This window comes from Cheilinus undulatus, linkage group 5 (genome assembly GCF_018320785.1).
Source record: "Cheilinus undulatus linkage group 5, ASM1832078v1, whole genome shotgun sequence".
In the NCBI taxonomy this organism is placed as follows: domain Eukaryota; kingdom Metazoa; phylum Chordata; class Actinopteri; order Labriformes; family Labridae; genus Cheilinus; species Cheilinus undulatus.
This window is the reverse complement of record NC_054869.1, coordinates 31470595-31486153: the sequence shown is the minus strand read 5'-3', so window position 1 is coordinate 31486153 and position 15559 is coordinate 31470595. Positions and strand designations below refer to the sequence as shown.

Genomic DNA, 15559 nt, shown 5'->3' with positions numbered 1-15559 from the left:
GCAAAGTGGCACTCCAGGCACACGCCGCTGCCGGACTGGAGCGGCAGCTGTGGAAATGCTCTGATAGACTAGAGAGGGAGCGATTTGCTCTACAGTACGATTCGCCAGCAGATCACAGTGCAGTTGCTGTATCTGGAAATTGTTTGGCCTGGGAACATGTTTTTCAATGATTAAAGCAAATAAGTAATTCTGACAACCAAGATAATGGGTCGTATTTTATAACCCAGTTTTTGGTAGCTTTTACCCAGCAACCTGGTAATTTTTGCCCAATTTTTGCTTTGTACCAATCTGAATCAACCACTCAGTGGAAACCACCTAATAGTTCACAGTTATAAATCTCTATCCTGGCACTGTTTGGTGCATGCCTTCTCCCACTCTTTGTCTACACATTTCTTGTCTCTCTTCAGAAGTCTTATAAAATAAAAGTTAAAAAGCCAAATAGACATCATCTAAAAAAAAAAAACCTTCTCTAATTAAAGGACCATTTCACCAGACCTATGAATAAGCGGTTCATTAACATGTAGCTCTCTATTAAGAATTCATTAGCTACTCCATGAGGAATCACTCACAATCTGTCCTTTGACCAATGATTTACTTGTCCCTCATTTGTTCCCATTTAACCAAGCAAAATATTGCTAACCTTAACCAGTAGCCTTTCTCAATCAAATAGTCATTAACTGCTCTGTAGTGTTTGCTCTATAAAGGCATATTTATTCTACACATGTTGTGTTCTCTTTTATATCACGTAACTAATGCTCTGTTTGTGACTGTTCCAGATTTGAAGCCTGCACCAATGTCACAGCTGAGGTTTATATGCGTGCATATCTAACTCCATGCATCAATGACTGTGGGACGTATGGACAGTGCAAGCTCCTGCGTACCAACAACTACCTTTATGCAGCTTGTGAATGCAAAGCAGGTAACACTTTACTTTGAGTTTTAATTTTACCTTCTTTCCTCTCCATTTCTTTTGTTTAATCTGAATGTAAATTATATTTGAATCAAGTCACCACATCTGCATTTCTTTGATGCTATTTTGTATCTTGTTTATATTCAAATGACATTCACATTCACAAAAGCTATGCACGGGAGCCAGTCACTCACAGACAAGGCGAGCTGTTTGCAAAGAGTGAAGACATAATAGGATAAATAGGATTTATACACAACAAAGCCTTAATTATTAATCAAGGTTTAATAATTACCAAAAGTGTGACCATGAATTAATAATTAGGAGTGACTTTCAGCAGTCATAAGCTACTTTGCACGCAAGATGTGATAAAATTTTCTGGGAGGAAACTGGGTCATTACTGCTTCGAAGAAGTCCTCATTTGTAGGAGAACATATCAGCCAGAGTAAAAGGGAAAACAGAGGAGAGAAAGGTGTGATGGCACAGGTTGTCCTCCACGACTGAGTATAGCATTGAACGTGTATGTAAAGCAGTTTAATGACTAACACAGCAGCCTGGTATTAATCCTCTAATAGAAGCTATTTTGATAATAAGACAGGCTCTTAATTATGAACAGCTTTTCAATAAAAGATGAGCTTATGAAACCAAACAAAGCTCGTCCTCGGAGGCTTTTTTAAAACCTTGCCTTTGATCGTCGTCTATTGGCGCTGCTTTCTCTTTAGTTAAATTCCTTGTCATACTTCATGTGTATGACTGCTTCCTGGCAGGCACTTTGCATTCAGCGGTTGCCCTTGGCCCGTCTCATGCTGCAAACCCTCCGTTCAGCAGCGCTCGCGAATACTTAATGCACACCGTCTCATCCAATAAAGCACTTGATAAGGATCCAATTCAGGTGGAAAAACAGGGATGTTTTAACAGAGGGAGGAGTTCACACCGGGAGGCTTCATCGAGCAGGATAAATAACTCAGCACAGATCTGTTTTTAGTTGTTTTTCACAGTGATATGTGTGTTTATAAGAAAGGGCTCCAAAGGCATTCATCTTGTCAAGATATAAATATTTCATCCATTTCAGAGATGGTGTAAACTCTAAAGGCCTGAGCTTTAGAAACAAACTGATACATCTAAGTAAGGAGTACTTCTCATCCCTTCAGTTGGAAGGTTTAAGAGGACTTCCCAAAAGTTTGTTAAGAGTTTAAGGAGGATGGACACTGCTTCAAGCCTCCAAACACAAAAGCCCTTTTCATGGGTCTTATAAGCTGAACACACACTACAGTTCTGACTATGTATATCTGTGTTAGGCTGGGACGGCTGGGGATGCACAGACAACTCGGAGGCCTACTCCTACAGCTTCCAGCTCCTCTCCACCCTGCTGCTCTGCCTCAGTAACTTGATGTTTGTTCCTCCTGTGGCCATTGCCATCCGAAGCCACTACCTGCTGGAGGCGTCCGTCTACATCTTCACCATGTTCTTCTCCACAGTGAGTGACAAACAGAGTGGTGCATGTTTCATCCTCCTTGAAAAAGCAGAGTTGACCTATAAAGTATTTTTGGATCTGGTACTGGTACAAACAACCAGAGAGCTGCAAAATTGCTTCATCTGCAGCTCAGCTTTGCTGACATTTCAGTTACTGACAGAAAGAAATATGTTGATCATTATGAGCACAGCAGATCATTTTATTACAATTGCAAATTACTAACTTTAAAAATTCCTGTGGAGATTTTGAGTAATATTTGAGTTAAACAGCACAACACAAAAAATTTACAAGGATGCTTACTATTGTGGTGAGCAGGAGCAGACGGGTGTCATTCTAGAAACTGCTGCCATGTTCTCCCTTTGATGTAATATTAGTGTTGGTGGCCCAGGCAAGTATTTACTTAGAAACACCAACTTAATGCAAGCTAGCCTGTGTGGATGCAAATATAAACATTCTGCAATGTAAAGAAAATTCTCCTCAAAAATGCAAGATGAAGCAAAGGAAATGCACTCTATTGCATCTGTAATGCAGCATGTTAGACTGACTTCAGACCTGCATTAAAAAAGCATCAGTTTCATACATTTTAAATTGAGTCTGTCTATAAGTAAAGCAGCAAACTCAGCAAGATAACTCAAGGTCATCCAGCAAAAAAGTTGATGTGGCTTAACACTAGCTGCAAGGAAAAGTCAACTTCCAAGGCGACCTGTTCCCCACCGAGATACAACACAAACTTCTGGTGGATTGCTGGTGGTGCAGTATATGTGCTGTAGAACTGTGGTACTGCTGTTTACATCTCAACCTTCATGACAAAAGATAACATGGTTGCAGATGGAGTTTTTTAACAGCGTACAGCCCACCTCCAGAGACTGCAGTCCAAATTATAGAAAAATTTAAACTAATCACTTTTTAATGTAGAACATATACAGTCATGTGCATAAGTTTTAGGAATGTAGGGCACTAAAGATTCATCAGGGGGGTGGGGGGCGGCCAGAGTCAAGCTCTACATGTCAGCATACACACGTGCTGCTCGGCAGCCCAGGTCAAGCATGACAGCATCTCTTTATCTAGACTTTTCACCCCTGGTAAAACACCCTGTGACTGCTGGCGGTTTTCAGGCCCTCTGGGAATCCACAGTATGACCAGGGGTTGTGGCAACTCTACTGCCCACCCAGACAACCCCACCCCTTTCTCCACCCTAAAGGTGTAGACTTCATTTTTGCAACACATTATTTTCCCATGCCCCTGGTAGTATGCATGGACTTTCAAAGCACGAAGGCACGGTTGTGTCAATCCTCCTTCCTGCCTGATGGGGCACTCAGGCAGCTTGTTCGCCAAATCTGCACCTCATTGCAGCATAAATTTTTGGCCCAAACATGCCTAAAATGTATGCACAGTTCAGTCAGGAACACTGTCGCAATACATTTAAACCCTTTATTGCAAAATGGATATACATTTTTTACATGGCAGAGAAGGCTTTACTCAAAAGATGCTCCCAGAGATTAGTTAAGCAGCATGCTTTGATTTTCCAGGAGCACATGGCAGACCCCTTTATGGATAGATACAATTACGACAATTCGTATTGAATACAATAAAATCAATTTAAAAGCAATTAATCCATATCAGCATGAATCTGAATATGAGGGTGTAACAAGCTTTATGCTATAAAGGAGGAGGGTGGGGTGGAGGAGGTTAGGGTTCACTAGCAGAAGCAGGGTGCATCCGCATTCATGCAAGCAGGGATGAGTGAGAGGTGTGTAATATCTAAATATACCACTGTGTTGGGAGAAATTGCTGTGATTGGCTGTGGGAGCTGTGAGGTGATATTTAAGATCACCTGGCTGTCAGCAGATCACAGCATGGCGTAAGACTACCATGTCCTGCATGGATTAACACTAGGCCTCATTAGATTAATCCCAGTTTAAGGCTTCTGTACATTTTGGACATTGTGCCACACTTTCTTCATTCCAGGCACATTCAACCTTTTCTTCCCACAACCCTCTGAAAACAGCTCTGTGACCCACCAGTTTAGATCAGCTGGTCTAAAGAAGCTCAGAAATTTGTTGAGTATTATTGTTGCTTCTCAATGTAGTAGTTGAAGAAAGAAAAAACAAAATTTGTTAAAAGAAATTACACTTTAAGTAAAGTTAAAATGTGACAATCATCGACAAAAACAAATGATTTCAAAAAGTAGCCAGGTTGTTGCAGTGTAGCTACAACAAATCATCAGTTTTTGGTGACATTAAGAACAAAACAGAATAACTTAGCTCTCTTAGATAGCCAGACATCTGTGTTAGCCTTGGTCTTGGAGAAACCTTCAGCATCTTTTGCAAAGACCTTTGCTTTTTACTAAATCTTTATGCTTTTTTCTGATAGCTATGATGGATTTTTTTTTAATAAGACATCAGCCTATAACTACTGCCCTCTTCTGTATCTTCTCACAGTTCTACCATGCATGTGACCAGCCGGGTATTGTGGTCTTCTGCATCATGGAATACGACGTCCTGCAGTTCTGTGACTTCCTCGGCTCGCTCATGTCAGTGTGGGTCACTGTCATCGCTATGGCCAGGCTAAAATCAATCATCAAACAGGTAAGCACCAACTTTTATTCTGCTCCAAGCTGTTTTAAAAATAGTGTCAAGTAACAGTGCTTAAACAGATGAAGGAAATGTAGTTTGTAAAGGATTACAAAGATCACAGTGTCTCCGCCTATAAAACTTGAGAGCTTGTATTGTTTAATTTAAGTTGAGAACACTAAATAAATAATCCTCGTTCAAGTGGATAAAGTCATGACAAAATGTAGGAGCCTGGAGCTCTTCTTGCAAAGCCGGGAACCTGTCAGCAAGTTAAAATCGACTTTTCTTTACACAACATTATACATGACACAACCTGAAAGCACCATCTGACACAGCTAAATAATTAGTGCGCTGAAAATCTGACTGTCACAGTCAGGAGTGCGCTCCTTATCCTCCTTACACAGACTAACAAACGCTACATGTGTTATGCTGAAGAGACTGTACTCAGCATGGGGCTTCACAATAAAACACATTTTCTCTTTCATACAATTTGAACATGCACAGTAATGCTGCACAAGAAGACTACATGAATTGCAATATTAAGAGAAGATTAATGATCCATGCATCCACACATGGAAACATGCGTATTACAAGAAGGCCTGGATGTAGCTCTGTGACTGAGACTGCATACTTTCACACTATTTCTACGAAATGCCACATTGAGTATGCAGTAAGATCTGAATTCAGAGCTAGTATTTTTGTGTATGCAAGAAATCCCTGGATGTTTACAAGGGTTTTTAAGTTTGTAATAGGAGCATGATTGCCATACTTAACCACTTGATAATGGAAACATGTCATCAATAAAAGCCATGTAATGTGAAGATGATGGGCTTTTAAGTATAGTGGAGCGGCACATTAGCTGTTTGGAAAGTATGCAGTATATATTATGTAGGTTTGTGTATGAAGGAGTTGTAATATGTCAAAGAGGTAAACAAATACTGTTTTTCCGGACCAGTACCAATTATTAGAAGTTCATGAAACCAATAACTGATACTTGGAACCAACATGCATTTATTATGACAAACAAAATGTACCAAATGTGACAAAAGTAAAAGTACATGATTGAAAAATAAAGCAAATAACAATTTAGCATTAGCTCTGTTAACCTGACACGCCAGATGGATTTGTCTCACACATCCATCTAGAAAACCTTCGATTGGTGCTGTCACTTTCTAACCGGGCCCAAACGGTTCAGACGGAAGCTTTGCAAGATGGATTCGCCATTGAGAAACACAGACAGGATGTATCCATCTGCTTTGCAAAGTTTGACAAGAAATGGGGCAGAGTAACATGCTGGCAGCATGAAAACAGGAAGTGATGCATGTGATTGTTATACCCTTGAATAGGGGAAATTAGCTGTGAGTAAAGAACCAGGAAACACAGGTGCAAATGCCATCTTCACTTGTCTCTATTAAAATCTGAATATGTACATTTTCAAGCCTACCATCACAGTAACACAATATTTTGGTGTCTATGTTTAGTTATAACAAAGTACACTTCTCAGCACAAGAGAAAAACACAGTATTGACCTTAGAAAGAGGAAAGTAGCAGTGAGAGAGTGAGGAAACACAAGTGTGATTGCCATCTTCACTCTTCTGTATTCAGTAAAGAAACAGAGTGCTATCTTCCCTCGCTACAGCACCAAGGCCCAACCAGTTGATCACTGAAAAATAAACTTGAACATGCACACTCTAAATGAACCTTCTCAGTTCCTTTCTTTTTAGTAAAAAAAAAACTATAATAACAACTACTAGTGCACACACACAGGGTAAAACTATGATAAATGCAAGAAAGGAGAATGAAATGAATGATTGGTCATGTCTGACACATTCAAACTCTCACACAGTACAGTCCTGTCAGTGGCACCCAGGCCTAGGTGTTGATTGGCTGGTTCTTGTGTGATGTCTAGCCAATCAGATAGTGCTGTGGGGGGCATTGGGCGAGACTGTGGAGATGGAAAACAAAGCCAGAGGGGAAGACACACTTCTCAATGGAGCCATAGTCGCACACTTTTAAATAAATTTTATTCATGATCAGTGAAATAAAATGCTGATACAGATAATCTGCCATAATTGGTCAATAATTGGTCAACTCTTAGAATGTATTTGGACACAGCCATAGACTGTACAAAACATGGATGACATGCCAGCTCCCCGGAGGTGAAGCCAATTCATTTGTAGCTCCCCCTACCAACTGGCTGCGGCGTAGGTCACGAGCTCAGTCTCCACCATGTTTACAGATGGAACATGGATCAAACGAGAAAATCAAAATTCCATTCAAACAAACTTTTCTCATTCCTGGTTTCTGTCTGTAACATGAGTTCTTATAACGCTTTTTTAAACTGTGTGATTTAACTTCATTAAAACCAATATTTTGTTGCTCAACGGCACAGCTGTAGAGAAAGAAAGTCACTATAAATAGTTGGGTGTCATTCTTGGTGAAACTGACCTATGATGCAAAAGCAAACATTATCAGCAAACGGGCCAAACAGAGACTTTTCTCCTTCAGAATTTTGAGTGGATTTGTTACTGATAAATGGTTTTTTTTTTTTTTTATTCTATGTTTTATTCATCTTTTATTGAGTTGATTTTATGATGTGGTTTTGGTAACCTCAGCATTGGTAACAAAAACAGACTGGGAAATACTGTGAATCTTTGCCAAAAAATTGTTGGCAGTGACTTGAATGATCTTGGCAATGTTTTTCAAGAGAGAAGACCATCCTTAAAGACTCTCACTGCCCTCTGCATTGGAGTTCAGAGGTTTGCAGACAGGGAGGAGGTTCATTTAATCTAGGGGAGTCCATCTGAGGCCATTTGTTCCATGAGGTGTTACATTGTTTGAATAGGTTGTAGACACTTTTGTACCTGTGTCATAGACTCTTGGACTTAATGTCATATAGCTCACTGCCCATCTATGATGACATCCATGGGAGTTAACTTATGTTGACTTAATGTGCATTAATTAATATGTCCATCAGTGATGATAGAGATTTTCTAGTCCAAGTAAAAAAACTGATTTTTTACAGTCTTATGGCTTTAATTAAGTGTTCTAAAATGCCAACTTTCAATCCTGCAGCTGTTAAAAAGAGATTAGGGATCCCTGAGCTCTATATTATCAGAGAAACATTTACAGTTCCCCCCAATAATGGCTCTGATTGTTTCAGTTGTCTCACTAAATGAAGGATCCAGCCTATGGCTAGAGTAACTCCTGACTGTTTCTGATTTGCTTGGTGAACTTTTAGTCAGGAGCCGTGACTTGGAGGTCTGTTAGCAAACATGCTCTGGCCATAACACTTGTCAACCGCCATGTGCTGCTGCCCAGTAAAACCTGAGCTGAGAGCTCCACCATGTTGGTGGTCGACAACTTGAGATAAGCCCTGAAGCAAAGAGGGATTTAGGGAGTGAGGAGCAGAGCTGTGGAGCCATGAAGAAGAGCTAAATATGAGTTCCACATAAGCCTCAATTTTCAGTTATAAATGAAAAAAAAAAAAAATCGATGTGCTAGAATAAGCGATACGTGGTGCTGAATTCTCTGGTTTGTTGACATATTGCGGTAAACACTAACAGATGCACCTTCTCCCTGGGTCACTCCCTGGCTGAGCACCAAGATGGAGCAGTCTCAGGAAGAGTGTGTGTGCCAGTATGTGTGTCCGTGTCCATAAATGAGACGGAGCGAGGGGGAGAGGAGAGAAGGAGGAACAGTGGGAGGGAGGGAGAGTGTACGAACATCTGCTGTCCTCTAGAGTTTTCATTTTTGCTGAGCGCTGCAGTACGTAGTCACTAATCAAATCGCACATGTCGGGACTGGCAAGTAGAATTGTGAGTTTGTGTACTAGAAAGAGACTGTGTTTGTTTGTCATTGTGTGTTTGTGTTTGTTCATCAACACAGCAGCAGTTAGGAGTAAAGGACCCTGTAACACCTGATCGTGTCTCTGTTAGTGGGACTGTTAGACCTTCAAAGATGAAAAGTCCTCAGACATCTAACAGGTGGCAACTTTAATACAGTTTCACAAAATATCTTTAATAATTGAAAGTTGTAAATATCAGAATTACCAGAGCTTGGCACACGTATGTCAATCCATTCACATCCAGGTTCACATAATTTAAGTTTCTGTAACTTTAATTTGTTATCATGTAAAATGTTGGCAGTGGAGTTGAGAGAAAGAAAGTCTGTGAAAGACATTGAAACTTGCGTTTTTTTTAAGCAATGTTTTACACAGCAGTGTTAACTTCGTCGACTAAAACTTTGACTAAGAATGTTTGTTGGCAGCCTTAATTTCAATAAAAACTAGACTAAGACTAACAAAAATAGATCTGTGATGACTTAAGCTACCCATACATCAGAAGTCTTTGAAAAGATTTGGAAAAGACTCTTGGAAAACTATTAGCTCACACCTGCTCACATCTAAAGACAAGTTTTTAGAGTTTTTAGTCAGCCTAGTCTCATCACTAGTCTAGTCACTATTTACAAGACTACTACTAAATTTTTTTAGCAAGTTTTTCCCACCATGCAATTTTTTTCAAAGTCGTGATATGTTGGACAATTCACATCGAACAGGCTGAGCTGATCTGCCCACAGCTCCACCAGCTTCTTTCTGTACGGTCCATATTGGTCCGGACCTTCGACGTTTCACTGCTGATTTTCCTTGTTCGTCCATGCTGCTCTGCCACTTTTGTGGTTGCTCTGACCGGCAGGTTTCCTGTTTCCAGTTATGTCAGCGCTCATCTATTGGTTGTTGATAGTGTAACATCACCGCGACTTGCGATCATATCAAACACGTTTGATATGATCGCAAGTCCAAGACTAGGAAAAGAGAGTGCAGATTAACACCTTATACTTAATGATAGAGATGAGAGAAGCACGCCGTGACCCCAGTAAGACTCCTAAAATTTACTTAAGACTTTCAGTTTTTAGTCTGTGCCTGTGAAAATCTTTTGGTGTAAGCCCAGCATAAAACTGACAGAAAGTAAGTTTAGTCTATGTCAAGATGACTAAATCTAGACTAAAATGTAATTTAGTTTTCGTCAGACATTCAAAATCTGTGATATTTCTGGGTAAATCTGTCAAAAAACAATGTAGCTGTAGATATTCTGCATCTCAGCTGTAGAAAGCAGGGACCCCAGGTTTGGCAGAGTGTATAGAACACACTACCATGATTGTGTACCAGATTTAGTCAAGAAAATAAATGCTTGGACTAAAAGTAAAGACTAAAATGTGAAGACTTTTTATGGACTAAAACTAGACTAAAATGGTTTTGTGTTTTTGCCGACTAAAACTAGACTAAAACTAAAAGGAGTAGAAATGACTAAAATTGACTAAAACTTAAAGACATTTCATCTAAAGACTAAGAATATGACTAAAATTAGAAAGAGCTGCCAAAAATTAACACTGTTACACAGTATAGACATTTCAAACAAAATCAATAGTTATGTGTTGAGCAATAACTGAAAAGGCATAGGCAGAAGCAACCTGCTTATAAAAGCCTATCCTACATTTTCGACTATTTAGGCTACCAACTTCCAGAAATGCAAAGAAACAACAACAGATAATCAGTCACACTTGTAAGCTTCAAAAATAGCTTTACAAACTATTTTCTTGAAAATCAAAAGCGAATTACATGTTTAAAATGTATATTGGCATTATTCCAGAATTTAACTTCAATTTAATTTTGCTCTGAACATTATTTGCATTATTTTGTTGTAAAATAAATCATAAAATTTCATAACATGAGAATTAAGAAAAAGTGGATCAGTGTGAGAACAAAAATCAGCCTTATTGATGATACATATGGATGGTTTTTGCAGTTTTATTATTGAATTGGTCTGTATGTTCTGCCAATTTTATAACATAATAAACATGAGACACACAGACATCAGGACATGTGTATTTAAAGAACAAGTAATTCTCGGGAAAGTAATCAAGAGAGACAAAAAACAAGTGCATTTAGAACCCAAACTTACATTTATTATAATATCTAATGCTATTTTATGCAAGTAAACTTCTGTCTTCAAGAGGTCTGTGCTTCAGCCTCAGTGTTGCCCAGCGTTTCAGTAAACTAGTCTTTGCCCTCAGTGTTCATTTCATATTTTGCTTTTAATGGTTTGGGAACTTGAAAAACAAATCTTTGGAGGTACTGTCTTAATTTTTCATAAAATGGTAATAGTCTCGAGTACCTGCATCCTTACCCAGAACTGCCTCACATTACAGTGTGATGTGGATCTTTCAAGCAAAGTGAACAGAGGTGTTGTGGTTTGTTTGTACCACCATCAAAATGGGGAAGACCTACCATAGTGCTCTGTGTCACTATAAGCAAAAGAATAGGTTCAAACTCAGTTAAAACTGAAGCCTAGTATATAAAAAATTTGTAAAATTAGATCAACTGGATAAAAACAAAGATGCAGTAAAACTGCACTTATAAAAATGTGTTTTTAGAGGGATTTAAAAGAGGATGACTGACTGAAAAGGCCTAGTCTCCTTTGGTCCTCAGCCTGGATGGTGGACAAGTTAGCAGACCTTCGGCTGAGGATCCAGTTCATAAGGGGAGAGGAGATCAGAGATATATGTCAGGGCAAGACCAGAAAGTGCTTTTAAAGTGATCATTAAAATTTTAAAATCAATTCTAAATTTAACTTGGAGAAAGTGAAGGGAGCTAAAATGGAAGTGATATGGTCTCTCCATCTCTTGTTTTGGTGAGGAGCCTGGCTATTGCATTTTGGATCAGCTTTAGTCTATGTTGTGACAGGCAAGAGTACAGAGAACTACAATAATCTAATCTGGATGAAATGAAAGCATGTATTATTGTTGCAAGGTGACTTCTTAGTATCATGTGACTAATTTTTAAAAGTTTCCTAAGCCAGTGAATTGATGTGCTTATCCAGATATTTTCAACCATGGGGAATGTTTGATGCCAGGGAACTAAGTTGCTGGGGTATATCGGCATCTGTAGTGCCTGGATTCAGGGCTGTTTCTGGGCATAGGCGATGGCCACGCTGAGGGGGGCGCCATCATGAACCTGAACATTTTTAAAAGGTCCACTAATGTAAAAGATCATCAACTCCTGCACTCCTCTAACCTCTGCGCCCCTCGTTCGTGAAACAGTCCAGGCTCACCTCACCGCTCTCTCTCTCTCTCTCCATGCGCGCCCCCGGCACATGCACACTGTGAGCTCAGCAAGACGTTTAGAGAAAACAAGTTTTCTTTTTCCTCATTCACACAGCACTGAATGGACAGGATGTAGAGAAAGAGCCCTGCGTCAGACAGCTAACACCCTACCTGCCCATTCCCCCTGATTTCCTGACCATTAACACCTGCTGATGCGTGTGTGTTATCCCTCCCTCCCACCTGCAACCACAACATGCGTGTCCAATTCCTCCTAAAGTCTGACCATCCACATGAAACACGGAATGACAGAAGCTGCGTTCAGGTTAAGAAATTATAATATTGCATTCACTTAATCACTGCCTTTGACAAATACGTTTTTTCACTGTTCTAGTCAAAGTTTTCTCACTGAATGAAGCATGAAAGAAAACTCTCACATCCTCACCAGGCATCACACTCCAAAAACATCAACTGTAACAGCTGGCAGCCTGGACTAATTTAACCCTGGTTATATTAATAAGAGTAATGTCAGGAATATATTTACAGACTTTATGTACACATCCTTTGTTTTTTAAGCCGTAGGTGGAATTATTTTCCTGATCATTGTTCGCGAGTGCCAAAAAGCGCAGCGTACTTCACTCAGCCCTCTATGAGAGTTTGTTTTTACTCTGTTTGCCCCTTTCTGTCCCTGTCCTTGTCTGTAAATTAAACGCTTTATGAAAAGAGGCCATTTTTTTTATGATAGACGGGATGTCACAATGTGTTTATAACCCTAATTTTCTGACACTGTTTTGGCATTATGAGGTGTAAATCCTGTGTGGTGGATAAGTTTATCAGTCAGAGGTGGAGCCATGGGGTGGCTTGTGGGGTCTATGCCCTTAATGTTTTCTCCAAATATCAAGTCTTTAACTTTGGTAAAAGTACGATACCTCTAATTACTGATGAATGTAAAAAGAACTATCTTGGATTTTGATAAACAGATTGACCCTGCAGATCACAACATGGAAATTTCATTCTTGTTGCCAAACTGAGGGGGGTACCAAATTGTAAGTTCGCCTAGGGCACCAAATTGGCTAGAAATGGCCCTGCCTGGATAGATAATGATAACTTCTGTTTTATTGATACTGAGCAGTAAAAAGTTGTGGGATGTCTGGTTCTTTGATGTCTGTGATACAGTTTATTGGTGAAGAAATGTGATCTGGGTTGTTATGGCTAAAAGAAAGATAAAGATGAGTGTCATCAGCATAAAAACGGGAATTAATGTAGTGTCTACAGGTAATATGTCCCTTCTACTGTTTTATTTCCAGAAAGTAGCACTGCCAGATCCTCTTACCCAACCAAAGGCAGTAACAAGTACAAGCCTGTTAGAGGCAGAGTAAGGTGGGTCATTCCTTCATCATCTTAGGGGAAAAAAAATCAGTGTACTTCTGAATGATGAGCATCAGAGGAGAGTGAGACTCTTTGGAGACTAAAAAATAAGCGGGTATCCCTGCTTTACATTTCAAGCATGGCCAGTACACCACTGACTCACATTGCGGGAGCTGGTTTAACAGTGACAGTTTACCCACAGTCTATTTGTTTACCTGCAAAGGATATGGTAAGATTGACTGTGGAAACCTGGGCGAGGTAATGCTGCCTCCTGTGCTTCAGACAGTTTTTCTGACAGAAAGCCAAAATGCTTGTCTCTGCCTCAGGCACTTTTATTGTGAAATTTTGCTTGACCTACATGAAGTCATGTACTCCCAGAGATTTACAAAGAGTTCAGCATTGGTGATATATCAAAATGGTTTCTATTGTTTGTAGATTTTCATTAGAGTGTAATTTTGAGTTTTCTAGCCATAATGGCCACTTAGAAACAAAAACCTGTTGACATTGCAAACACCTGATATTTATGCTGTGTTGTGATAATAACAGCATTGGCATTAAAGTTAATTATGAACAGAATTAAGTGATTTTCATTTCTCTACATTAATGCATTGTCACTGTGTATAATGGCAGCCATAGAGGGGAGAGGAAAAAAAGTCTGTAAATGATGTTAAAACTCCTCAACATGTGTGGCGCCAGTGGGCAACAGTTCAGCTGAGTTGGTAGAGAAGTTGTCAATAGATAGAGGTTCACACTGATTCCCAAAATCAATGTGTCATACCCAAACCGCCCCCCCCCCCCCCCCGCGCCACCATGCAGCCCATTCTTGTGCCCATCTCTAAGAATTATATTAATCAGTTTAAAGGATAATGACCTTTTGGTGCAGCTTTGATCTCACTGATATGGTCTTGACTCTCTTCAATCTAGAATGAGTAAAAATTAATTTACCTGCTGGATGACAGGGAAAAATAAGCATCAGACAATTAGAAGATTCTGGCTGTAGCTACTCTATTGTATATTAAATGTTGGCATATCTTCATTGTGGTATGTGAAAATAGTTCTGTGCACATCACTGACCTCAAAAGACACATCAACAAATACTTTATAGATCCTACGGGAACTTCAGTTCATGTTTAAAACAGGAAGTTTTTCTTTTGTAATTTAGTTATTTGCCAGAAAACACATTGGCTTTTCCTCCCACTTGCTGTAAGCTGTACTTTAGTAAGAAAAAGGTTGAAATGCTATTTGGAAGACTTTTTCTGTTATATGTCTTTGGCACGTTTCATCAGGCTTTGCACATTTATTTTCAGTGAGAGTGAAGATTCTGACCCTTCAACTGTGAGTTTTATTTTCAATTCATAACTTTTCCTTTCTGAATGTGAGGTTAAAGTGTTGCTTTAACTTTGAGACTGAAGGAGTTTTGAAGTGAGAAACTCTAGAGAATAAATGGTGATGGTTCTCCTACTTGTGCTTATTAGGTTTTACATTTTATTTGTGTGTGTATAGGATCTCATACTGGATGTTTCTTCCTCTTTTTCTTTTTATATCTCTTAAGATAATGCACTTCGATTTGTTGTGCTTTAACATGGTCAAAGTAGGCATGACATAAATGTTTTTGTCATTGCTTTTGTAAACATTCTTGATACCAATGAACTACTCATGATAACTTTGGCTTTCTTGAGAGGGAAATCATTGTGAACGCGGAACTATTACTTTCCAGCACCTTCAGATACTTGCATAAAGAAGCTTAGCTTTACCAGAGTAACACTAAAAAGGTTATGAGAACAGTATTTGCATAACACACCTATGAAGGTGCAATAAAACCCCAGAAAACTTGGCTAAATGTCCATAAAATATTACGAATATTTGGTATTCAGAGATGACATGCATTTATTTAGTTGAAAATGTACTACAGTGCAAAGTTCCACATTTTGGTTGAAATAATTACCAGGGCTGCAATGTTGTAACTCTAATGAGGCATATTGTAACATGGTCATGTTAATTAGTTGGACATGGGTTTAAGAAATTATCAAAGGCACAAAGACTCAACAGTGCATGTGGAAAATTTGAGCAGTGAAGCCAAGCAGACACTTAAATTTTAGAGCATGCTTAAAGTCAGCCAATTAGCCGTAAGTGAGCACA

The 15559-nt window shown here is 39.3% G+C and overlaps 1 protein-coding gene across 1 annotated transcript in view; it reads left to right on the top strand.

Moving 5' to 3' along the window:
• The window catches only part of tmem8b (transmembrane protein 8B), an 81776-nt gene that overhangs the window by 53892 nt on the left and 12325 nt on the right, over positions 1-15559 (top strand). Inside the window, exons 9-11 of the mRNA XM_041788128.1 lie at positions 777-919; positions 2206-2384; positions 4823-4969. Coding sequence (XP_041644062.1) covers positions 777-919; positions 2206-2384; positions 4823-4969 — 469 coding nt within the window. The remainder of the gene's footprint in view (positions 1-776; positions 920-2205; positions 2385-4822; positions 4970-15559) is intronic.